This window comes from Myotis nattereri (genome assembly GCF_964212035.1).
Source record: "Myotis nattereri genome assembly, chromosome: 19".
Taxonomy (NCBI): Eukaryota; Metazoa; Chordata; class Mammalia; order Chiroptera; family Vespertilionidae; genus Myotis; species Myotis nattereri.
In genome coordinates this window covers 12,604,452-12,630,668 of record NC_138095.1, presented here as the reverse complement: position 1 = coordinate 12,630,668, position 26,217 = coordinate 12,604,452, and the positions used below count along the sequence as shown (strand labels likewise).

The 26,217-nt window shown below is 51.3% G+C and overlaps 1 protein-coding gene across 2 annotated transcripts; it reads left to right on the top strand.

Moving 5' to 3' along the window:
• The first annotated feature begins 189 nt into the window (after positions 1-189).
• SMARCB1 (SWI/SNF related BAF chromatin remodeling complex subunit B1) lies at positions 190-26,217 on the top strand. 2 transcript variants are annotated; one of them, XM_081113978.1, is made up of 9 exons: positions 190-502; positions 4,473-4,611; positions 6,275-6,404; positions 11,506-11,643; positions 12,810-12,937; positions 14,553-14,719; positions 19,976-20,166; positions 25,335-25,466; positions 25,883-26,217. In XM_081113978.1, the coding sequence occupies exons 1-9, from the start codon at positions 410-412 to the stop codon at positions 25,920-25,922; spliced, it is 1,158 nt and encodes a 385-aa protein (XP_080970104.1). In that variant the 5' UTR covers positions 190-409; the 3' UTR covers positions 25,923-26,217. The 2 variants fall into 2 exon arrangements, with proteins under 2 accessions (XP_080970104.1, XP_080970105.1); XM_081113979.1 differs by having other exon boundaries at positions 220-502; positions 4,473-4,584.

The following is a 26,217-nucleotide window of genomic DNA, read 5'->3' as shown; positions in this document are numbered from 1 at the left end:
TGCTAGTCCCAGCTGTGAGACTGGGAAGGCCACCGCCTGAGTCAGGGCCTCTGTTGCTATTTCCATCGGTGAGAATTTCCCTCGGTTATCTCCATTTGGGAAGCAGCCCGGAAGAGAAGCTTTTGGGTCTGGGTTCCTTTAAGAGACTCGCGGGCACGCGCCCGGGCCTTTTGTTTGGGCGGCGGCAGCGCGCGCGTCAGCGTCAACGCCGGCGCATGCGCACCGAGGGCGGCCTGGTCGTCGTCTGCTGAGGTAGCTGAGGATCCCGGCGGCGGCAACGGCGGCGCGAGCGCCCGGCCCGCCCTTCGCCTCCCGGCTTCGACTTCCCGCCACTGGGCGCGCCCCGGACACGCCTCAGCCCTCCCGATCCCGCGCATCCCGGCCTTTGCCGCCCGCCTCCACCGCCGCAATGATGATGATGGCGCTGAGCAAGACCTTCGGGCAAAAGCCCGTCAAGTTCCAGCTAGAGGACGACGGCGAGTTCTACATGATCGGCTCTGAGGTACCGTGCGGCCCGCCCTCCTTCCAGGCCGTCGCCCGCGGGAGCCTCAGGGCGGGTCTGCGCGCTGGGAACGCGCGTCTCCATTCATCGCGGCGGGCGCGCGCGCGAGCACGCGCGGTGGGCGGGGCCTGGAGGGCGGGGTCGACGAGGCCCCGCCCCCGGTGCCCCTGAGAGTCCGGGTGTGCTTACCTACCCTTTCCCTGGTAGTTGGGTACACACCTTGCTGCCAGGGCCAGGGCGGCCCAGGAATCCCTGGTTTCGCGCTAAGCTGGTGCAACACCGGGCAAACGGAAAGAAACCGGGTGTCTTGGTTAGCCCGTGCGACGCTTGGAGGGAGATGTTGGAAATCTCACGTGCACCCCTCCCCCATTGGTGTATCTGGGATCCCGAAATGGCAGGTTGTAGAGGGGAGGCCCCGTGAGGGCTCATCCGCTGTGCCCGTAGCCTTTGAGGTGGGAGGGAGGTGCTTGGACCTTTGTTTACCAGTTACCAGGGAGGAAATAGGTTGGGAGGCGGATGCTTGCTTTGGGGTGGATGAGTACATCCTATTTCCTTTGGGTGGATAAGGCCCCAGCCCCTGAGCTAGGTCTTTCAGCAATTCAGAAGCAATCGTCGCTTTGCATATCTTGAACTGATTGAATTATTATTACAGGGGAAAGATCCTAAAGATTTTTTTTTTTTAAATCCTCACCCAAGAATATGTTTCTGTTGATCTTAGAGAGAGAGGAAGGGAGAGAGAAAGAGAGAGAAACATCGATGTGAAAAATGGATCGGTTGCCTCCTGTATGTTCTGGACCAGGGATTGAATCTGAAACCTAGATATGTGCCCTGACCCGGAATCGAACCCCCAACCTTTTGGTGTACTGGACTTCGCTCCAGTCAACTGAGCCACTCGGCCAGGGCAATCCTAAAGCTCTTTCACCGTTATTAGAAGTGGCAGCACTTTGTTGAATCAGCTGGACCACTGACTTTAGGAAAACCCTACCACTGGTCCTTCAGGGGTAGTTTGTACTAAGTTCATTGTTTTTCCAGAGTACCTCAAACTAGCCTTTTTTGGTCTAAAGGAAGCCCCCCAATAGTGTATATTCCTTTTGAAAAAGAAAAAAACATGGCTATGCAATTCAGATGTGCATATCCAAGCAGTAGAGTCTCTCTCTCGTGTAACAAGGTAAGTGCCAACCTTGGAGAGCTAACACAGTTACAAAATGCCAAGGGTTACTCCCTCTTGCAGCAGATGTTAGTGTCCGATGCCAACATTTCATTCCTGTCTTTACAATTTCTGTTGCTTTTCTTTACACTTGAACATGAAATAAGCCTCATGATGGCCACACTGAGGCTCTCAGGACCCCCTGTGGTTCCTGGCTTATCTAAGTTGTATTGAATTATGACACCAATGTTGTCAGCATCAGAACATAGTGTTATCATTTTCCACCAATTTTTATAAGACAAAAAGGGCAGGATGCAATAAATTTTTCACATTCTCACATAAATGCTGCTCTTCAAAGATAGCTGTGCTGGGGAAATTGAGCCAGTAAGTGCAGGATACAAAAGGCAGTTGAAGAGTTTCCGTATGTGATAATGGGCAGGTTGTTTAAAGAAACCTTTACCCGATCTCCTGGGCAGGAAAAGCAGTCAGTTGGGTGGTACTTTTGAAAAGCAAGCTTTCATTTATTGGGTGGAGCAGATTGAGAAGAAGTTTGCAGCCAGGTGGGAGGAACAGCAGGTCCCAGCTCTGCTCTGCCTCTGTGTCACTCTTCTTGTGTATAATTAGATGCTTAGACTAGATCAGTGATGGCAAACCTTTTTTTTTTTAATATATTTTATTGATTTTTCACAGAGAGGAAGGGAGAGAGATAGAGAGTTAGAAACATCGATGAGAGAGAAACATCGATCAGCTGCCTCCTGTACATCTCCCATTGGAGATGTGCCCGCAACCCAGCTACATGCCCTTGACTGGAATCGAACCTGGGACCTTTCAGTCCGCAGGCCGACGCCCTATCCACTGAGCCAAACCGGTTTCGGCAGATGGCAAACCTTTTGAGCTCGGCGTGTCAGCATTTTGAAAAACCCTAACTTAACTCTGGTGCCGTGTCACATATAGAAATTTTTTGATATTTGCAACCATAGTAAAACAAAGACTTATATTTTTGATACTTATTTTATATATTTAAATGCCATTTAACAAAGAAAAATCAACCAAAAAAATGAGTTCGCGTGTCACCTCTGACACGCGTGTCATAGGTTCGCCATCACTGGAGTAGATGACCTCTGAGATCTTTTCTGTAATACATTTTAGTTTCTAGAAAGTTAACGGCGGTCTTCTCTTTCAGCCCTGTTGCGTGAGAACATTGTCCTGAGACCGAGTCAGTAGACACCCAGAAGGAAGAAGGGAGAGGCAGTTGGCTTTCTGGGGCCTGGCTGCACAATCGTTGGACCTTTGGAGGTCTGGGGAAGGTTCAAGATCAGAATGCTGTTCTTTGAAATTCTGTAGCTCCTGCAACGGCATTGGGTGGATGGCCCCCAGACCCCTTTCCCTTGGGAAACAGGCACCATATTCAGAGAGGTGGGCTGGCCACGCCTCATTTGTGAAGGGGCCTGGGAGCAGCATCTGCAGTTGTAGTGAGAAGGTGCCACTGTTCTGCCCTCTGCCGGCAGCTGTACCCACCAAGTTAGAGTCACAGACCTGAGAGGCCTCTAGGAAATTCCCAAGTCTATGTTTTCATGTTACATTTGGGAAACCAGGTCCAGAGCAGACAAAAATTGGTTCAGGAAAAACCCAGAAAGGCAGGCCCTGCCCTCTGTTCTGAAGCGGCCTTAGGGCGAGCCTCGGAGTCCTGGAACTCTGCAGGGCCTGCTGGTGGTGGGGGCTGTTACCATCAATGTCTTTTCAAAACCTAATGGCAACTACGTTTACTCTGGGATGGTAAGACACTCAAGCCAGATCATGTGCAGGGGTCTGTGCCTACTGTGTGGCACTCGACTGACCTGTGGTTACCGACTCTCACGCTGCTCAGCTCTGGTTGTCAATCATAGAAATCTTTGATTCATGAAAAATGGAGAAACATTTTTATTTAATAAATGTACTGTGATGGGTAGGTAAATGGGAAAATAATAGGTCCTTTGTGGGGTACAGAGTTGCTGAGCATTTGACAGATAAGTAAGTTGTCCCAGAAAGGGAATGTGACTCCTAGTCAGGTGGAGCCAGCACCTGGCACTCACTCCACTGGCCATCTCTTGCCCTGTGATTCAAGTGATCATTTTGGAAAAGTCAGTGACACGTTGAGGTTTCTTTACAAAAACTTCAGGTCTAGATTTTTTCCTTTGTCAAGGAAGTCATACTTTGAGTATTTGGTACAAGCCATCTGAAGCTATTGTTTGGGAAAGTAATGATTTATATAGCACTCTGGTGATTGCCGATAAGTGCTTTTTAAACTCTTCGGAAAATTCCTTTGGTATCCCTGGTTTGAGTTTTGTTTCTAAACAAAGCAACAGGGGTCATGGGGGAAATTATCCTGCATCTGTCTAAAATTAAGAGACCTTTTTGCTGTTTATTACATCATAAAAATATCAAAGTCTGGTTTTAAAGATAAAAGAAAGTCAAAGAGGCCTTACATTTCTGGAAAGTGCCAGAGCGCCTGAGTCCAAAATCAAAATCATTGCAAGCTTCTCCGCGAGCTCTGGGGGCTTCTTGGTGAGCACTGGGGGCCTGCCTCACGAGCTTCGGTCCTGTCGTCAGGATGCAGATGTTACGGTCCCCGCCTGGAGGGGGCCAGATGTGGGCCAGATGTGCACTGCTGTTGAACCCTTGTTGTCAGCAGGATGTGTTTTTATTGCTGCCGAAAGCCTGGTGCCTGATGGCCAACTCAGGCCTGTTTGTCCATCACCTGACCCAGCGGAGCCTCTGCACCAGGATCCTCCCCTCTGTGTGGAGACGTGACCCTCATAATGAGCCTTCTTGCTTTACTCATAGGTGGGAAACTACCTCCGTATGTTCCGAGGTTCTCTGTACAAGAGATATCCCTCACTCTGGAGGCGACTAGCCACTGTGGAAGAGAGGAAGAAAATAGTTGCATCGTCACATGGTAAAAAAACAAAACCTAACACTAAGGGTGCGTCTTCACGAGGGTTTGTAAACCTGTTTCAAAACCACTCGCTTATGTCATGAAGATAAAACGTTTTCACTCCAGAGTGTCTTCACTGCAGCCCTGACCTTAGCGTGGCAAGGAGCATCCTAGGGGCAGGGTACACGTGCAGCTCAGGCAAGAAAGTGGCTCCAGGGAGCCGGTGGCGGTCCTTTACCAGGTATTTTTAACGGGACCAGAGGGTGTATTAGGGGGGTCGGGCGGAACAGTAGCGGGTGCTGTGAAGACATGTTGGTCTCAAAACGTTTTAGGAATGCTGTGATGCTCTGCCATCTGCCGTGGCGTACCGCCATAGTCATCCTCATGCAGCCGAGCGGCGGGTGGCGGCCCCAGCTCCCACTCCCCTCTGGGCTCTCACCGCTTCGCTTTTTAGAGCACGTCCATCCCATAGCATTTCATTCTGGCAGCCAGTGTGCTGGAGCTCATGTGCATGTCCCTGCTCGTTGTGCCTGAGGTGTGCCTGGGGTGGCTAGGTGAGCAGCCCGACTCTAGTGACGGTGGAGGCACTAGCATGCTTCAGCCATGGCAGCTCTGTGCAGGGCGAAAGGATGCTCTTCAGCTCTACCAGGAAAGTCTCATGGTCCATTTGTTCAGCACAATGTTCAGCAGGTGGGGAAAGTGCTTCCCACTTGGCAATGGCCCCTTGTAGAGAGCTGCGTGTGCGTGTGCATGTGCGTGTGCGCGTGCGTGTGCATGTGTGTGTGTGTGTGAGAGAGAGAGCAAGAGCACGCTTTGCAGTCTGTCCTGTTTGGCTGTGTCTGTAGGTGCTGCTGTGGTCTTGTCCACTGTGGACAAAGTAGTGGTTCTTTTAATGCAGGAGCCGGAGCTTTTTTAATCTGCTGCTATAACATTTCCACTCACTTTAAAAAGCCTCCTTTTTGTCCTCCCTCCGCCCCGGGTGGAGCACCAGTCACTAACGCAGTGAGTCCCAGCTTGCTTTCCCCTCCGCAAATCTCAGAGGAAGTCTCGGCGACTCTTCCGCCTTGTGCTTTGGAAACACTCCCCCATAACTGCTTCGTGTCTCCAGGAGAAGCCGGGCTGGGCCCGCAGGCAGGTAGCAGCTCTTGACCCCAGTTTCCCAGAAGAGCTCTGAGCCCAGGTGCCTAGAATCTGTCCCGCTTCCCAGACAGTACTGACCGGCCCAGAGCCAGGAGTTCCTGTTGGGTGTGAAGCAGCTCTCTCCAACTTTCTGGGCTCTTGTTTTAAAAGAAAAGTCTTTTTCATCTTTCATCCCATCTCTCCACTTTGCTTCGTGTTGTGACTGCAGTGGTGTCAGACCTCTTCCCACTGGTGTTATACTCTGGAGCCTTCTTCTCTCCTGACAGCCCCTGCTGGCTGTGCTGCGCTGCACCTGCCGCCGCTGCCCTGTGCACTTCCTCTGTGCCCGGAGCAAGTGCTCCTGGGACCCGTATGTCCAAAGAAATCCTCAGAGTGCTTATCCACTAGGACCTCTAAGTGAGGCGCTCAGTCCAGACTGCCCTTTTGGAAGAGGCCCGCATTCGGCCGTAGTAAGGTTGACACCTGCTTTTCTCACCTCCTGCATGTGAGGATCTTGATGTGCTGCATCTACTGGCTACTGCTGGTTGCTGCCCCCCCAGCAGGGTGACCACAGCTGTGTCTCTGGTTACAGATCATGGATACACAACCCTGGCCACCAGCGTGACTCTGTTAAAAGCCTCAGAGGTAGAAGAGATTCTGGACGGCAATGACGAGAAGTACAAGGCCGTGTCCATCAGCACGGAGCCCCCCACCTACCTCAGGTAACAAACCCCTGGCCAGGCGTTCTCCTGCAACACCTGCTCGTGCTCGTGCAACACCTGCGGGTATTTTTCTCTGAAACATACCAGAACTGGTTGGCGTTAAGTCAAACCAAAATTCTTTCTTTCTTCTTTCTTTCTTCTTTCTTTCTTTCTTTTTAAATATATTTTTATTGATTTTAGAGAGGAAGGGAGAGGGAGAAAGAGAGACAGAAACATCAATGATGAGAGAGAATCATTAATGGGCTGCCTCCTGCACGTCCCACACTGGGGATCGAGCCTGCAACCCGGGCATGTGCCCTGACCAGGAATCAAACTGTGACCTCCTGGTTCATAGGTCGATGCTCAGCCACTGAGCCACGCCACCCAGGTACCGAAATACTTTTAAACACTTTACCCACTGTGCTTACAAATCATCCTGGCCAGTTTTTAAGTTTCTTCTTTGTCTCTGGAATTTCTAAAAACCCAAGCCAAGCCTTGTATTTTGGAGAGTGACTAAGAATGCTTTAAAAGTGGGACTCGTCTCTCTGAAAAATTAGTGACCCAGACAAAGTCACAAAACAAACAAACAATAGACTTGAATGTATAAATTTAGAACCTTTAAAAGAGTGTTTATAGTAACATTTAAACAGGAAAGTAATCGGAAAGTTATGTTGTAGAAGCAGTCTATTCATTTAGATTTATAAAGAAACTTGAATACCCCAATGGATAAATAGGTAAAGGGTGGTCCACACTGGAAGTATGAAGAATAAACAAACACAGGTAACGATGTTTGTCCTTATGTGTAATTTTAAAAATTCAAAGTAAAAAAATAAAATCGCACCCTGCCGGTGTGGCTCAGTAGGTTGGGTGTTGTCCCGTGCACCAGGAGGTTGCTGGTTCGATTTCTGGTCAGGACACAAGCCTGGGTTTTGGGCTCAATGCCTTGGGAGGGGCGTGTGGGAGACGGTCAGTCGATGTGCTCTCGCACTGATGTTTCCCTCCCTTCCTCTCTCTAAATTTAAAAATCTTTTTGTTGGTGGTGTTTGTTGTCTTTTTTTGTTAAGCCTCACCGAGGCTAGTTTTCCATTGATTTTTAAAGAGAGTGGAAGGGAGGGGGAAGACAGAGAGAAACATTGATGTGAGACAGACACATTCATTGGTTGCTTCCCCACTTGCCCCGATCAGGGCTAGGGATTGAGCCCGCAACCAAGGTACGGGCCCTTGACTGGAATCAAACCCGGGACCCCTCAGTCTGCAGGCTGACGCTCTATCCTCTGAGCCAAACTAGCTAGGGCAATAAAGAAATATTTTAAAAAGTAGCAACATAAATAATTGGGGAAGGAGTGACAGAGGTGCACTCACGGATGCTGTGACAGCTTCTATGTGGGCATGATCTTTTTAAAAAATAATATTTTTTTATTGATTTATGGGAGGAAGGGAGAGGGACAGAGAGATAGAAACATCAATGATGAGAGAGAATCATCGATCAGCTGCCTCCTGCACCCCCCCTCCCCCTTACTGGGGATCTAGCCTGCAGCCCAGGCATGTGCCCTTGACTGGAATTGAACCCGGGACTCTTCAGTCCACAGGCCAATGCTCTATCCACTGAGCCAAACCAGATAGGGCTGAGCATGATCTTTTTGTAAATCATTGTGACATCAAACTTTTTTTTTTTTTTTTTGTCTCTGACCTGTTAATTTCACCCCTGGGAATTTGTCCCAGAGCAATAATTTAAAAGAATACCACTACCAACAAAAACCATTATATATACAGAGATCCCCTTGGAAGCAATAATGGGAAATATGGAGCCATGAGAGTGTCCAGCCTTAGGGAGAGGCTGAGTGAGTGAAGGGGCTCACTAGAATGAAGTAGGATGTAACTATACCGTAATTAACTAGACTGCTGCTGGGGTCCAGCCCCAGCAGGTCCAGGGGTCCCCAAAGGTGTGGACGGAGTCGGCGAAGAAGGAATGACACCGAGACAGCGTTCAGTTGATCAGCAGCCTAGCCAGGATCTCTAGCCAGGATCTCCAGCCAAGTTCTGGTCTGGATCTCCAGCGAAGTTCTGGTTAGGATCTCCAGCCAGGTTCTGTGTCCATGTTCTCTTGCTAGGTTCTCCAGCCAGGTTCAGTCACCAGGTTCTAGTCAGGTTCTCTTGCCATGTTCTATCCAGGTTCTGTAGCCAGGTTCTGTCTCTAGGTTCTTCAGCCAGGTTCTCTCACTAGGTTCTGTCTCTAGGTTCTGTGGCCAGTTTCTGTCCAGGATCTTTTGCCATGTTCTCTCCAGCGAAGTTCTTCTGTCTCTAGGTTCTGTGTAGGTTCTGTGTCTAGGTTCTGTGTCCTGTTGTCTTGTTACATCTGTATTTATACCAGTTGATTCCAATCCTATCAATCTCTATTCCAAAGGTTAGGGCGTTTCTTATCTCCATTCCAGGGAGTAAAGATTATGTAGCTTAAGCATGATTGTTCGTAGTTAAAGTGATTAATTACCCACCTGGCACTTAGTTAAGAGGTTTTATTCCCTCCCTAACTTCAGGGGAAAATCCCTACCTGGGGAAACAACCTTTCTCAGAGAGGTGACCTTGGTTAAAACACATAGTGCCAAGAAGGTGAGCAAACATATTAAGAACAGTATGCCATATATGCCAGGTCCCTTATAACAGCAAGGATGGACCGGCTCCCGGCAGACTGCAGCACCAAAGACGGGGTTCACATGCCTGAGCCCCGCGATGCCTGCCCTGTGCTTTCAGTTCTCAAGCAAATGTGCATTCATATGCACCAAATCCCAGAAGCACTAAGGGGGTTGGAGAGTGTTATTGTTTTATTTGTTTTTTAAATATATTTGTATTGATTTTAGAGAGGAAGGGAGAGGGAGAGAGAGAGAAACATCAATGATGAGAATTATTGATTGGCTGCCTCCTGCACGCCCCACACTGGGGATCAAGCCCGCAACCCAGGCATGTACCCTGACCCAGAATCTAACCCTGACCTCCTGGTTCATAGGTCGATGCTCAACCACTGAGCCACACTGGCAGGGCTAGAGAGCGTTATTGTTTCACGTGATATGGTTTTCTTTTCCAATTTGCTCTCAACTTTCCTATTGGATTGTTTATATAATCCTGCCTCCCCACTGCCCCTGGGAAATGGTGGCACACATCCAACCTGGCCAGCGTTATACATGTGTGCTCTACAGATTTCTCGCCCTCCCCCCCGCCCCCCTCCCACCCCCTGGGATGTGGTAAAACATAAGGATGGCTAGACTTTCCCAGGGAAGTGGCAGAAGGAAATTAAGTGCACATGGATGGGACTTTCAAGTCTGCACACATCAGCTGGGAAACTTTTATGGGGCGATAAACACTTTCTTAATGATCATGTCATTTGAGGAACAGCTGAGGGAGGAAGAATTGGGGGGGAGGGGGGAGGAGGTAAAGGTTTGAAGGAGGCTGCTTTGCGCTTTGTCAGGCTTTATGCTCAGGAAGCGCCTTCTCACTGTCTAGTCAGCCCCACGGGAGGACTGGCACCTCCCCCCTCCCTCACTGGGCAGGTCAGGCAGAGGCTGGCTGCCCCCTCTCAGGCAGACCTCCTGGCAGAGGAAGAAGCTTGAATTACATGACTCGTAGCCTCAGATTCTGTGCGTGGCTGTGGATTCATGCTCACTGTGTCTGTGACATAACTTGGCAGAGCAGCCCAGACTGGAAATGAGTGAGATTGCTACTGAGTTAGGGTAGGATTTGGCTCATGGAGGCTCAGAAAAGAGGTGGTGTGCTAGACCCAAGGCTCCCAAGTACAGGCCCAGTGGCACCAGCATTGCATGGAAGTTGTTAAGAATTCATATTTCCAGGCCCGCCCCAGAGATGGGGATTGTTTGACCTGGGTGGGATTCAGGAATCTATTGCTTAAATGTTTGTGCTCTGGGCGGGTCTGGGTGGCCAGTGGGCCCAGATGGGCTGTGGTCGGATCCTGGCCTTGTTGCCCCAGCTCTGAGCCCTGCCCAGTTCAGTTCCGTGTTTCCCATTTCCCCAGGCCTCTCATATAAGGTGAAGGCTGATCATGAGGTCTAAGCAAGACCTGGGTATGGGGGACGGTGGAGCTCCGGCCAAGGTGCTGTGAATCCCTCTCTGACCCTGCCCTCAATCAGGGATGTTCCTGGACCTCAGCATCTGAGTGTGAGTGGCCCCAGTTTTAGAAGATAAAAGAGTTAAAGGGCCTGGGCCCAGGCAGGTCATGGCCACCACCTCTGCCCTCCACGACCCATGAGGAGGGGAAGGGCTGCCAGCTGTGTCTCTGGCGCTCCTGAGAGGGCACTGGCAAAGCAGCAGGAAATCCATATCCTCTGAGTGGTAGCCATTGTTGAAGAAGATTGGAGTAGGTGCTCATATAGGTGAATTACACACAGTCACTGCCCTCACCTTGCTCGTCATCTCATTGGGGAAGGCTGCCCTGAGGATGAGCAAGGGACTCAGAGCACTCAGCCTTCTGTAAGACATGGGCTCCTGAAGTTGTTTTGAGTGTCTACTGGTCTGGAAGCCCAGAGGCCTGCAGGTTTGCCTACGCCATCGCAGGCTGGCCTGCATGTTGAAATAATAGTCTGATCATGTCTCTTCCTGCTGCAAACCCCTGGGGACTCCCAGCCATCTGCTGAGTATAGACTCTCACAGAACACGTCGGCCCCTGTCGTTGGGACCCTGTCTGTGTCCCATGTTTCCAGCCCCCGTCAGGCCCGCAAGCTGCTGCTGTCTGCTCCTGAAATGCTTTCTCCTCTCCAGTCATCCCCACCTCAGTGAACCCCGACTCAGTGTTTAAGGCTCCATTCCTCTGGGAAGCCTCCTCCTCACAGTGCTTCCATGGAGCCACGTCCAGCACAGCATGCTAATTACGGCTCGTGCCCTGGGCGGGGGCTGCTCTGACATGTTGGGGCTCCTTCGCACCCTTCTTCTAGCTTGGTTACCTCCCAGCAGTTGCTGGTGGGAGACTAGGGAATAGACACCTGCAGAGTCTGGGGTGCACAGAAGCTCCCACTGGGGCCTGGAGCCCAGCAGGGGTGCAGAGGGCATCCGCTGACTTGCTACCTGGTGGTGGTCTTGGGCTCATAGACTGAGTGGAAGATTTCCCGTGTCTTTCTAGAGAACAGAAGGCAAAGAGGAACAGTCAGTGGGTGCCCACCCTGCCCAACAGCTCCCACCATCTAGATGCTGTGCCGTGTTCCACCACCATCAACCGGAACCGCATGGGCCGGGACAAGAAGAGAACCTTCCCTCTCTGGTGAGCGCACTCACCCTTTCCACTGAGCCCACCTCAGTGCCCGGATGCATTTTAATCTCCTCCCCTGAAAAACACGCTTGCTTCGTGTTCCCCAAACTGCCATGCTGCCTTCTCCATGAAACTGTTTTCCCTCAGCTTGCAGGGTGCGGGTCTCCAGCTTGCTCCAGCCAGAATCAAGGTGTTGGCTGGGTTGCAATTCTGGGGCCTCTGGGAGAGAACCTGTTTCTGGCTCTTCCAGCTTCTGGTGGCTGCTGGCATTCCTTGGCTTATAGCCACAGCACCAGTCTCTGCTTCCGTGGTCACATGGCCGCCTGTGTGTGTGTGTGAAATCTCTCCTGATATCATTTAGGCCCACTAGGATAATTAATCTCCTCTCAAGAGCCTTAACTTAATCACTTTGCAAAGCACATGGTCAAGGTTCCAAGGATTAGGACATAGCTACCTTTTGGGAGTTATTTTTCAAGCCCGAGCATTTGTGTCTGGCATATGGTGTGCTTTTCTTGTTTGCTTGTGGTCCTGCCCCAAGCCCTGAGAGCAGGTCTCAGCCCTCTGTTCCGCAGATGCCCTTGGGCTTCCCAGTCCTCCAGCATGCCCACATCTCTTCCCTCTTTGTCTTCCTAAAGCCCTTGCTCAGTCCTCCTGGAACTCCCTGAGGTAGAGAGTCCGCAGCCGAGATGGAGAACTGTTGGCACCTTGACCCCGTAGTCTCCCAGTGCCTCCCAAGCTGCTCCCCCATCTAACCTCTACCCCACCTTCAGTGTTCTGGCTGCTGCTACCCCAGCAACTCCCTGCTTCTCCTTGTTCCTTGGCCTTTGCTCAGGTATTTCCTCCTTTGGAAATACCTTGCCTTTCCCACAGCTTTCTGTGGAAGTCCTGCCTGCTTTGGGGCTTTAATCTTCCTTCTTTCAGAGCATGCCCAGGTCATGTCCACTGCCCAGGCCAGCAGCTCTCCCTCTCTTTCCCGTGTGTTCATGAAGTGGGGAGCTCAGCCCCTGTGGCTCGGGACCCCTGCTGCCCTGGTCTCTGCTGACTCAGCCCTTAGTTGACAAGTCCCCTAAGAAGTGGGCTTCCCCCTTGGCCAGGTTTGCAGTGATCCATGGTGCAGAGAGGGAGCCCTGGGGGGGGCTCAGAGCACCCCTGGTGACTTTTCTGCCGTTTGCTTCCAGCTTTGATGACCATGACCCAGCAGTGATCCACGAGAATGCGTCCCAGCCTGAGGTGCTGGTCCCCATCCGGCTGGACATGGAGATTGATGGGCAGAAGCTAAGGGATGCCTTTACCTGGAACATGAATGGTAGATGGGGCTCCGTGAGCCCAGAAAAGCCACTGTACAAACACTCCCCTTTCATGCCTGATGCCCTTTGGGCGGGTTGTGGGTTCTCACCCCAACAATCAAAGCATTGTGGCTTTTAGAGAGTGTGGACTTTGGGTTCAAATCCTGCTTCTGCCACAGTTATTTTATTTTATTGATTTCAGAGAAGAAGGGAGAGGGAGAGAGAGATAGAAACATCAATGATGAGAGAGAATCATCGATCAGCTGCCTCCTGCACGGTCCCTACTGGGGATTGAGCCTGCAACCCAAGCGTATGCCCTGACCAGGAATCGAACTGTGACCTCCTGGTTCATAGATTGATGCTCAACCACTGAGCCACACTGGTCGGGCAAAAGGTTAGTTTTTTTAATGCTATGGACAATGTACTCATAGATTACTTAGCCTGAGCACTTTAGCTGCCTGCTGCAATCTTCAAAATAAACTACATTTGCTTGCTTTTTGAGTTATTGAACATAGGTTGGCTCAGTGTTACAGGTTTGTCCTGATGCTGTTAGGACACTTGGTCTCTAGCTCTTCTTCTGGGCTAGTGAGGAAATAGTGGGGTTGAGAATCTGTTAAGCAGAGCTGGTTCTTGATAATGGAATCATGCTATTTGCTCATGTGGGAATTCATTCTTGGCTTTTTTTGTCTGTGACTTATCCCAGAGTGTTGGTGATCATTAAGGTTTGGGTTATGAGAATAGGGCAGAATGGGCAGAAAAACATTTGATTGCATAGCACCTTGCTATAGCCTGACCAGTCACAGATGGTCCCTGTGAGCTCATGCCTGGTACAGTTACGTTTCCAGGACCCACACACCACCGTGCTTGTCAGCTTGTTGAGTGCATATGCTACCCATAGAGTTAGAAACTGAGGGAAGGTCTGTAAAAAGCCATAAGCAGCTGAAAACTATCTCTGAGAGATATCCCCACTGGTGAGGAAGAGGTAGATGGACGAGCATCTGCTCCATCCTCCAGTGGGACCTGGCCTCAGAGTGCCTTATGCAGAAGGAAGCTGTGTTCGTTTGCTAGGGCTGCCATAACATCCCACACATGGGCTTACACAACAGAAATGCATTTTCTCCCAGATCTGGAAGCTAGAAGTTTAAGATCAAGGTGTTGGCAGCATAGGTTTCCTCTGAGGCCTCTTCTGGTGTGTAGACCGCTCTCTTCTCTGTGAGTCTTCACATGGGGCTGCCCTGTTTGCCCAGGTCAAGAGGAGAGGAGAGTGTGGACATGACACATTGGCTCTGAAGCGCCTTTGCTTCCCCTCTCCCCAAACATCTCATTGGTTAGAACTAATTGAGTGTGTAGCGGTGTAGGGTGCCTGGGAGCGGGGAGAACCTGGTATGGGGGGACACTTAGGGCCTTGACCACTCCGGGGATATGAAGGAGGAGGTGGAACGATGGGCAGAAGGGAGAGTTCATCCTTTGCTTCCTTTCCCTGGCATGTCAGGGAGGGCCACCCGTCCTCATCTTCATCCTTATCTGCATCCGAGGTTTGGCAGAGGAGGAAGGAGTAGGGGAGGTCAGGGCTGAGAATGCTGAGATTAGGCCTTGCAATTTGTTGACAACCTCTTCCCTCTTACCTGATTATAGAGAAGCTGATGACTCCTGAGATGTTTTCAGAAATCCTCTGTGATGATCTAGATTTGAACCCACTGACGTTCGTGCCAGCTATCGCCTCTGCCATCAGACAGCAGATTGAGTCCTATCCCACGGACAGCATCCTGGAGGACCAGTCAGACCAGCGTGTAATCATCAAGGTAGGCAGCTCCTCTCCATGTGCCAGAGCCCGCCTTACCCCATGTGTGGGGGGCATGGGACACTGAAGGTACATGGAGCCGTCAGTGAAGCCTGTGGACGGTGCTCCTGGAAAGCTGTCCTTGAGAGCATGTGGCTCTGCTTCCTACCCCAAGAAGGGTGGGCCTGCCTTCTCTGAGTCAGGTACACATTCCAGGCGTATTCAAAGGAGATGAAGCCAGCTGATGGGCAGAGCGGGGAAGCCCACAGATGCGCACACTGCCATACCCTTCCCAGAGGCTGGTTGGGTCGAGCACACCCCTTTCTGTCTCAATAACCCGCCACAGTCTTGGGGTAGATGCTGCCTTATCTGCTGTGTTACAGGTGAAGTGGGCACATAGCCCTGGCCGGTTTGGCTCAGTGGATAGAGCATCGACCTGCGGACTGAAGGGTCCTAGGTTCAATTCCAGTCAAGGGCACATGCCTGGGTTGCAGGCTTGATCCCTAGTGGGGAGCATGCAGGAGGCAGCTGATCAATGATTCTCTCTCATCATTGATGTTTCTATCTCTCCCTCTCCCTTCCTCTCTGAAATCAATAAAAATATATTTAAAAAAAAAAAAGAAGTGGGCCCATGGAAAGGTGAGGCCATCTGCCCCAAACTGCCCAGTTGAGAAGTGGTAGACTTGGGATTTGGGGCCAGGCCTGCCTGCTACAGAGCTTGCTTAGTGTGAAGTGGTATCTCATTGTGGTTTTGATCTGCATTACCCTGTTGGTTAGTGATGCTGAATATTTTTTCATGTGCTTATTGGCCATTTGTATATCTTCTTTAGAGAAATGTCTATTCAAGACCTTTGCCCAACCTTTAATCAGGTTTGCTCTTTTGTTGCGTTTTACAAGTTCCTCTGTATCTTCTCCATATCAATCCCTTATCATATACGTGATTTGCAAGTATTTACTCACATTCTGTGAGTTACCTTTTTATTTTTTTGGTGAAGTCCAGTTTTTCTATTTTTCTCATTTGTTGCCTATTTAATCTATTTTTTCTAAGAGTTTTATAGTTTTAGCTCTTATATTTATGTCTTTCATCAATTTTGGGTTAACTTTTATATATGGTGTAAGGCAAGCATGTCAAACTCACAGCCCGTGGGCTGCATGTGGCCCACAATGAATATTTTTGTGGCCCAGGCAATATATCAGTTATAAGAAACATTTTAATAAAAATTTCATAACTTAATTTTTACAATATCCTGTTATACATAATCCTATATAATAAAAGTATAGTATGCAAATTGTCCCCTCGACCTGGGTTCGTCCAAGAGTTCGACCAGGGGGCAGGGCCAGCCAGGGGAAGAGAGGGAATACCCAGCCAGCAGCCACTAGGGACGCTACCAGTGCACGGATTTCATGCACTGGGCCTCTAGTTATTAATAACAAACTACAATGTTTGCTAATGGCTGATTACTATAATTGTGTTGCATTCATTTCCCTTACGCACCTTACGTGCAGGCGCACCATTTCTCTCCACTAATACTAGCAGCGAATATTTTAGCAGCCGATTGCCATGTCATTATTCTTGTACTGACTTGTTTGGTGTGCGTAACCGGAAATATTTCACTTTCGGAGAACAAGAAAAATAGGTTTATTTGTATTACGCTTATTAATTTGTGCAGTTATTCGGTGTCTGGTAAGTTAATGTTTAAGAAAAAATATTAATTTTTATTAAAGTGTTCTATTACTTTATATTAACAATGACTCATTTATTTCAGCCCTTTGTGTTCAGTGTGTCTCTATTGATATAAACCTATGTTTCTATGAAAATTGAAGCTTTTGTGTTTTTTTTGCGGCCCACAGAAACTTAAACCTTGTTTATTTGGCCCGTGCCAGCCTTTGAGTTTGACGTGCTTGGTGTAAGGTTAGGACCCAGCTTCATTCTTTTGCATGTGGATATCCTGCTTTTCCAGCATGGGTTGTTGAAGACTGTTTTTTCTCCCACTCAGTGGTCTTGGTGCTCTTGTTGAAAATCATTGGACCATATATGCAAGGGTGTATTTTTGGGTTCTCTGTTCCTTTGGTTACAAGTCTCTGTGTCAGCATCACACTGTTTTGATTACTGTAGCTTTACAATCAGCAAGTGGAGCCTTTGTTGTTGTTTTTCAAGATTGTTTTGTGGCTGTTCAGGGCTTAGATTTCATATGAATTCTAGGATGGATTTTTTCCTACTTCTACAAAAATAAATTGTTGGGATGTCTTTTATTTATGACTTCTTTAATTGCTTTCAGCATTGTTTTGTAGTTTTCATTGTACAAGTCTTTTATCTCCTTTGTTAAGTTAATTCCTAACTATTTTGTTCTTTTTAATGCTATTTTAAATGGATTTGTTTTCTTAATTTTCTTTTCAGATTGTTCATTGTTAGTGTAGAAATGTAGCTGATTTTTGTGTTTTGACTATATTCTGCTACTTTGCTGAATTTTTAAAAAAATATATTTTATTGATTTTTCCACAGAGATGGGGGGAGAGAGGGATAGAGAGTTAGAAACATTGATGAGAGAGAAACATCAATCAGCTGCCTCCTGCACACCCCCTACTGGGGATGTGCCCGCAACCAAGGTCATGCCCTTGACTGGAATCGAACCTGGGACCCTTCAGTCCGCTGGCCGACGCTCTATCCACTGAGCCAAACCGGCTAGGGCTACTTTGCTGAATTTATTCATTAGCTCTAACTTCTTTTATGTAATCTAAGGTTTTGTACATATGAGCTCATATCATGTGAACAGAGATAACTCCTTCCTTTACAGTTTGGGTGCTTTCTTTAAAAAATATATTTTTATTGATTTCAGAGAGGAAGGAAGAGGGAGAGAGATATAGAAACATCCATGATGAGAGAGAATCATTGATCGGCTGCCTCCTGCACAGCCCCCACTGGGGATCGAGCCCACAACCCCGGCATGTGCCCTTGACCGGAATCTAACCTGGGACCCCTCAGTTCGCAGACCGACACTATCCATTGAGCCAAACCGGCTAGGGCAGTGGTTGGCAAACTGCGGCTCGCGAGCCACATGCGGCTCTTTGGCCCCTTGAGTGTGGCTCTTCCACAAAATACCACGTGCGGGCGCTCACATACAGTGCGATTGAAACTTCGTGGCCCATGCGCAGTCGGTTTTCGGCCTGGGCGAGTCTATTTTGAAGAAGTGGCGTTAGGCCGAGACCGGTTTGGCTCAGTGGATAGAGCGTCGGCCTGGGGACTGAAAGGTCCCAGGTTCGATTCCGGTCAGGGGCATGTACCTGGGTTGCGGGCATATCTCCAGTGAGAGATGTGCAGGAGGCAGCTGATCGATGTTTCTCTCTCATCGATGTTTCTAACTCTCTATCTCTCTCCCTTCCTCTCTGTAAAAAATCAATAAAATATATTTAAAAAAAAAAAAAGTGGCGTTAGAAGAAGTGGGGGGTGTCGGTCGGTCGGGCGACGGGAGATGCAGCGCGGGGGGAGGCGCCAAATCTCAACAGTACTGAAACTATATAGGTAGCTTAATAACAATGTACCTACCTATACAGTTTCAGTTTAAAAATGTGGCTCTCAAAAGAAATTTCAGTCGTTGTACTGTTGATAGCTGGCTCTGTTGACTAATGAGTTTGCCGACCACTGGGCTAGGGCATTGGGTGCCTTTTTTTCTTTTTCTTGCCTCCTTGCTCTGTCTAGAAATTGTAAGAGCAGTCATCTTGTCTAGTTCCTGGTCTTAGAGGAAAAGCTTTTAGTCTTTCACTGTTGAATACGTATTCACTGTGGATTTTTCACGTATGGATTTTATTATGTTAAAGTCGTTTCCTTCTCCCCTAGGTGGTTTGCTTAGTGATTAGAGTATCAGCCCAAGGATTGAAGGGTCCTAAGTTGGATTCTGGTCAAGGGCACGTGCTTTGGTTGAAGGCTCGACCTCTGGCCCCGGTTGGGGCGTGTGCGGGAGGCAACCAATTAATGTGTCTCTCTCAAATAGATGTTCTTCTCTTTCTGTCACTACCCCTCTCCTCTACTCTCTCTGAAAAAAATACCTCTGGTGAGGATTAACAACAATAAAAAAGTGGTTTCCTTCTATTTCTTGTTCTTAAGTGTTTTTATCCTAAAAGGGTGTTGAATTTTGCCAAATGTTTTTTCTGTATCCATTGAGATGATCATGTGGTTTTATTCTTCATCTGTTAATGTGGTATATTCTCATTGATCGGTCTTCGTATTGAAGCATCTTTGTACTGCAGGAATAAATCCCATGTGGTGGTGGTGTATAATCCTTCTAATATGCTGCTGAATTCAATTGGCTAGGATTTTGTTGAGGATTATTGTATCCGTGTTCATAAGGAATATTGCTCTATAGTTTTCCTTTCTTGCAATGTCTGGCTTTGGCATTAGGGCAATGAATTATAAAGTGTTGCCTGCTCTTTTTTTGGGCAGAATTTGAGAAGGCTTGATGGTAGTTCTTATTTAAGTTTTTGGTAGAATTCACCAGTGAAGCCATTAGGGCCAGGGCTTTTCTTTGTCAGGGTTTTGATCACTGATTCAGTCTCCTTGCTAGTTAATTACTTTGGAGAGAATTTGTTGTTCTTCGCCTGTTTCAGTTTCACACTGTGGCCAACTACCAGAAAAGGGGCACAGTTGGGAAAAGGGGGATGTCATGGGAGAGAAATGGGGGATTGTTGGGTAGTAGCAGGAGCCTCCCCCAGGTTCCTGTGTAGCCTGTTACCTCTGGAGCATGGCCCTGAGGACCCTGCCCTGTGCTGCATCTCTGTCCTATAACTTCAGCGAGGACATGGCCTTATGGAGTGAGCCACAGCCAACCACATGCTCCAAGCGGCCAAGTCAGCCCCACACAGGCTCCTCATGCCTCTGACCAGCTGGCTTCCCTGGTATATTTCTCAGAATTGAGTGCCATGTTGTTGTCCTGATGGGGCTTGTAGGCAGCCATACAGAAAGTTGTCAGGCAGTTCAAACTCCGCTGGAGCTGCCACCTGCTCCCCTGACTGGAGGCTTTCTTGGTGGCTGGACAGTTGTCAGCTGTGGGACCTCTTCAGGTGCTCCAGCCCACTAGAATCCCTGCGCCTGGGATGCCATCACCTGGTGGGCTACTGGGAGCCTGTCCCCAGGTTGGGTTTCCGGCCTGGCTTGGTGGTGTGAGGGCTTGTCTGCTCTGGAGTCAGACACACTTGGCTCAGAGCGAGCTGTCCCCCTTCTCACAGTGCCTCTGTGGGGCGGGTTCTGCCTGTTCTAACTTGGGTGCTTTGGTTCTGGCCCCAGCTGAACATCCATGTGGGGAACATCTCCCTGGTGGACCAGTTTGAGTGGGACATGTCCGAGAAGGAGAACTCGCCCGAGAAGTTCGCCCTGAAGCTGTGCTCGGAACTGGGACTAGGCGGGGAGTTTGTCACCACCATCGCCTACAGCATTCGAGGACAGCTGAGTTGGCATCAGAAGACCTACGCCTTCAGGTAGGATCGCGATGAGTCTCTCTGTCTCCTCTGCAAACCTGTTTTTGGGAAAAGACTTCTCCTTGTGCATGGTGATGTCTCTGGGATTTTCTGGAGCTTCGCAGTATGGTTTGGCCTTGGGCAGCCTCGCTCCTTCTGCCACCTCTTATATCCCAGAAGCCGGCCCCCCCCCCCCCCCGCCCGCCCATCATGGAGGGGGTGGGTCTAAGGAGATGGGGTATCTGCCCTCTTTGTCCTCCACCCCCCTGCACTGCCCTGGGCTGCACTCTGGGCCAGCAGCCCCTCTGTGGCCCTCATACCCCTCCGTCCTCCTCTCTGCACTCTTGCCCACACTGCCTGTCAGGGTTGCACCCAGAATTCTTCATCTGATGGACTTGCGTCCTGTCTCAAACACGGGCTCCTCCATACGGCCCTCCTGGCTCACAGCCAGGGAATCATCCAGCTGCTGCTTTCACTGTTGCCTCTCGCCACCGTGCAGTCAGGCCAGTTGGTGAGCACCCGCGCCGGCCGGACCCCGTACTGGTGCCATGGAAGAGCAAGAGCCAGATTCAGGCTGCCTGCGAAGGTGGAAGTGTAAAGAGAACATTCCAGTCCAGTGTCCTCTGTGCTAGGGTTGGGGGTGGACAGACATGGCCTTCCTGTTGGTTTTGGCCTCACAGTGAGAATCAGAGGCCTGGCAGGAGGTAGGACTTGGGAGCGTTAACTGAGTAGTGATGCTTGCCGGCCTCAGGACTGTGCCGTCAACCAACCCTGTCCCTGGAGCTCCTCTTCCCCATTTGGATGGTGTGTGGGTGGGGGTCTGAGTATCCCTGCATCAAAACAGGATGTTAGGATTTATTCTGCTCATGAAGCTGTCATCAGCCACATGTGGTGGTCATTACTTAGAGACTGAGCTTCACATGCTGCATGAGGAGCAAGTATGCAGGTCTTTTGGCAAAGACATAACAATTAATGGGGCTCGTGAGTATGTTTGTGTCTCAGCTGGTTCTCCCAGAATTCCCAAGAGACAGCTTTCTTAGGGCTTCCTGTAAATCTGAGCAAGAGAGAAGGAATGATCACACACCACAGGACTGAGGTTCCAGGCCTGGAGACTCAGCCCCGTGGGGGTCTGTGCTCCCAGTATCCAGGCTGACACGGCACATCCGTCACCTCCCGTAACCCTCCAGCAGCCCTGCCAACCAGGTGGTCCTGGCCCTGAGAGGAGAGGGGAGGTGGTGTCTGCCCACATCTCCCGTTTCCTGTGGGAGGCCTGCTCGAGGTGTGTCAGTGCGTGTCTCTTTACTCTTCACTGGAACCAAGGCCACTGGGTCTAAGACCAGTTTGGCACGGCCTTGCTTCCCAGCGCCGACCCTGAGGTCCTGGGAGGGAGTGACATTTTGCAGGTCTTAGGATTGACATCAACACCGAGTACCTCATTCCCCACATGCTGATTGAGTCAGAACACACGTTCTGACTGGCAGGTGCAGGCGTGGGGGTGTCATGCTCTCGGCAACAGGACCCTGAGGGTGTTGACACATGTTGCACCATCCTGCTCTGACCTCCAGGTGAACCGAGCTGTCCACCCAAAGCCCTTGAGCCTCAGGACGTCAGCAGTGGGCCAAGTAGCTCAGAGCAGGTGCCCCTCGGGAGCCCGTGGTGGTGGCAGGTCAGGACTTAGACAGATCCCTCCCGTATCTCAGCAGCCAGTTAATGAATTCCGGTTTTGTGGACAGGGAGCGTCACAGACCTCTGTCCCACCTCGGTCTCTAGTGCTTAGTGTGCAGATTTCACATCCTCAGGATGGAAGGCAGGGCCACCCCATGGGGGGCAGGGGGAGCACATTTCCCCTGCAGCAGCCTGGGCCAGCCAGGCAGGGGGCTATGGCCTGGTTGTGTTTTCCCAGCTGTCCAGGCCTGTGAGCGCTTCATCTTGGGCCCAGCCTATTGGTTAGTGTTGGTTAGTGTGCAGAGAGCTGTCAGAGACAGGAGGGGTTGCCTTGGTCAGGGCTGGCTTGTCACAGGCTTCATCGCTCGGGACAGAACTGCAACGAGCCAGGAGTCTGTCCTCCTGCCAGTGCCTGGCTGTGGTGCCCTTCTCAGGGATGGCACTGAGTCCTGTCCGGTGGAGCAGGGGCAAGATGCCCACAGTCGGGCACCAGGGCAGAGAGCAGGCTGCTTCCCTTCAGCAAGTGGGGTGGGCTGGCCGATGCGGGGGAACGTGGAGTGGGGGGCGTGGGGAACACGGGTGTGTGGCAGGTGGGTGGGGCCCCTGAGCTCCTAGAGGACACAGCTAAACTAGGTTGTCGTACATGTTTGGAAGCCAGCGGAATGGGGACGAACAGACCGTGAGTAACAGGAAAGGGACAGGGCTTCATCGAGAGGGAGCTGGGTGGAGCCTAGATACAAGTCCCTTATCAGATACATTATTTACAAATATTTTCTCCCGTTTTGTAGCTTTTCTTTTCACTTGTATTATTGTGCTCTGAAGTACACAAGTTGCACATTTTGTTATCTATTTTCCCTTTTGTGCTTTTAGTGTCACGTGTAAGAACCATTGCTTAACCCAAGGTCTTGTGGTCTCAGCACCATTTTTTGGGAGACTGCGTTTTCCTCTCTGAGTGGCGTGGCACCCTTGTCAACAGTCAGCTGGTCTTGAACAGGAGGGTGACATCGAGGTCTGTGTCCTCCGCCCCCTCCCAGTTGAGTGGCTGCGGGCAGGTCTTTCCCGCTGTCTCATTTACTCAGTGGGCACAGCATTGCTCCTCAGCTGGTCTGTTGTGTCACGTGAGGTCATAAAAGTGCAATCACACTGAAAATTAACCTCAAGATCCTGTATGATCATCAGTCCTGGTCCCTCTGTGGCCTCACACACGGCCTTCCCGCCTGGGCTCTGGGTCCCCACCTGGACACTGTGGGGTGTTAGGGGCCTTGAAACCTATGAGTCACAATTCCCTTGGGGGGTGGGAGGCAGGCTGGGTCTGTGTCTGTGCGTCCTCCCCCAAACCGAGTCAGGCCTGCTGGCTCCAGGCCCTTTCTTGTTTTGATCGGTTCTTATTTTAGAACAACCACTGGCGTGGAATCTTCCCAGAGCCCAGGGGGTAAACACAGGGACTCCAGGACCTACGCACCAGCTCTTGTTTAAATTAAGAGGAAAGCATGTTTTCTTCCCCTCGTGTGAGCTTGGCGCCTTTCATGGCTGACCTCCTGAGAAAGGCAGTCGGTAGCCCTCGAGGTGAGGAATGATGTTTGGGTCTGTGGTTGGTGGTTCCTGGGTTGTCCAACCACCAGCTCAGGCTGGAGCACGGCTGTCAGGAGTGATTAGGAGATTGGCCCCAGGGTACCAAGGCGTGGGGGCTGGCGCTGCTGTCACTGGCCTCAGAGTCACCAGCAGGAGCACAGGCTTCTGGGCCTGATTCAAGAGGTGAGCCCCACTTCTGCAGGGAGCCAGGGCCAGCTCTGGGCTGTGGTGCCAGCCTCAGCCGGCACCCTGCGCTGTGTCATGTGTGCGCCTGGTGTCGGAGACCCCAGGCAGGAGAGCAGCACAGGGAGGTCGAGACAGACCCTTGCGGCCCCACCGTGAGGCCGGGGGCTCTGCAGTCAGGCCTGGTGGACGCTCCTCTCTAGCCAACCACTCACATGACCTTGGGCACAGGCCTGGGGAGCTGTGTAAGAAGGCCCCTGGCCCCTAGGAAGCTCCCTCAGGGGATGTATGCTGGCTGCTTTAATAAGCGTAATCCTCTGAAAATCCCTCCGATGTCTTTCCTACTTTCCAGATGAAGTGTCAAAACCAAGGCTGCCCTCTCGGGCCTATCGTGTTTTACCCCATCCCCACCCGCAGGCACCTCCCTGGGCCTTGCCTGCCCCTGTTCCTCCCGGAGCTGGTGGTGCTCTGCAGGGCTCCAGGCTTTGATGAGCAGGCTCCTGGCAGGCTGGGGCAGAGCAGGGCAGGCCGTCGCTGGGGCTGAGCCTCAGGGGAAAGGTGCAGCCGCTCGGCTGGAGGAGAGACAAGGGCCTGGGGAGGCCCGAGTGGTGACAGGGGAAGGGGCGGGAGAGGATTGCAGTTGGGCCACGCTCTGAAGCTTGTCTGCCCTGAACGTAGGAGACACAGCCCCTCCTGGCAGTTGTGGCCTCCATGCCTCTTCAGGCTCCTGTCCCCACCTCCTCCCTCCCCTGGTGCTCCTACCCCTCCCCGCCTCCCCCCACTCCGTGCCTTCATAGCCTTTGCCTAGGCCAGTGATGGCGAACCTATGACACCTATGTCACCTCTGACACGCGAACTCAATTTTTGATTTTTCTTTGTTAAATGGCATTTAAATATATAAAATAAATTTCAAAAATATAAATCTTTGTTTTACTGTGGTTGCAAATATCAAAAAATTTCTATATGTTAAGTTAGGGTTTTTCAAAATGCTGACATGCCGAGCTCAAAAGGTTCGCCATCACTGGCCTAGGCTGAACTCCCGCCCCCCCCGCTGCTGTGTCCACTTGGGAACAGATGCACAGGTGGCCCTTGGGTGAGGGACCCCAGGGTAAAGTGGACGGGGACGTGGGTTTGGGGCCTCGCTCTCTACCTTCAGCAGATAGCCCAGCCTCTCTGGAGCTGATTTCACCCGTGAAGCGGGCTGAGAGGCAAGTGTGTGGGACATTCAGGAGCAGGCCGGCCCAGCCGGCCCTCAGTGAGGGGTGTCCAGACTCTGGGGTAGCCCCTGCTTTTTCTCTCCTTTCACCCTCCATCTGTCCTCCCGATTGGTGGGTCCTGCCCTGGACACTGAGCAGTGCCAACAGCCCTCCCTCCCCCCAGCCCAGTGATAGCAGCTGGGGCCTCACTGTTCTCTAAGGGAGCCTCCTCCACAGCGAACGCCCCTCCTCAGTCTCACAGGCCCAGAGACACTAAGGCGGCAGCCGAGAGCCTGCTGCTTTGAAGAGAAGTCCAGGGTCACGGGGGCAGCACGCTGTGGTCATGGGGGGAGGCTCCTGGCGTCTCTGCCTTGAGGTGCCCCTCTCAGGAGTGAGCATGGGAATGGGCCCGGGGCAGGGGCGGGGGTGGGGAGGCAGGAAAGGCCCAGCCTTACCACCGTGCCTGGGCCCCAGCGTTCATCTGTTGGTGGGCAAGAGGTAGACAGTTGTTTTGGGGGCCTTTCCAGCTGCTGTTCTGTGAACTAGCACTTTTCTCTCCCCTCCCCATCCCAGTGAGAACCCCCTGCCCACGGTGGAGATTGCTATCCGGAACACAGGGGATGCTGACCAGTGGTGCCCACTGCTGGAGACCCTGACAGATGCTGAGATGGAAAAGAAGATCCGTGACCAGGACAGGAACACAAGGTACTGTCCCCTGCCCCCCAGAACCCCTGCAGCTGGCTCTGCCCACAGGCACCATCTTCCAGGCAGGTACAGAACCATCACTCCCCCCTGTGCCCAGTTTCTTTCTGGGAGGGCGCCTGTGTGCCCCTAGGGTACAGGTTTCAAACCCTGCACGGAGCAAAAGCAAGCCCTGAGATTGGGTCTGACCACAGCCCAGACCCAGGTTTCAGGACCCCTGAGGAGGTGGGCAGGGCCTGAGCAGGCAGGTGAGAGGACAGTTTCAGGGCCCAAGCAGCACATGGTCAAGGCCACGGGAGGGGAGGGCCTGGGAATTCCACTCCCCAGCTGCCCTAGAGACCCCTGGGGGGAAGGGGGGGCCAGGGGCCAAGGCTGGGAGCTGGCCCCACCCAGGTCAACCACCCTTTCCGCCCCTGCAGGCGGATGAGGCGTCTCGCCAACACTGCCCCCGCCTGGTAACCAGCCTGTCAGCACTCGGCTCCCACACAGCGTTCAGAAGACCAACCTGCCTCTCCATCTTCTGGCAAAGAGGGAGGCGAGGGGACAGCCCAGGGCCATCCTGAGGGGCACGGGCAGGCGGGAGGCCTTCCAGGTCACCCTCCCCCAGCACGGTTTCCATTTGCTGAGCCCTAGTCCCCACCCCCCATCCCTGATCAGGAAGAGGCTTCATTTTGGGTTGTGTTTTGTTTTTGTATAGGAGCCCCAGGAAGGGCTAGCAACACTTTTTAAATAAAAGGCAACAGGTTGTGTTCCA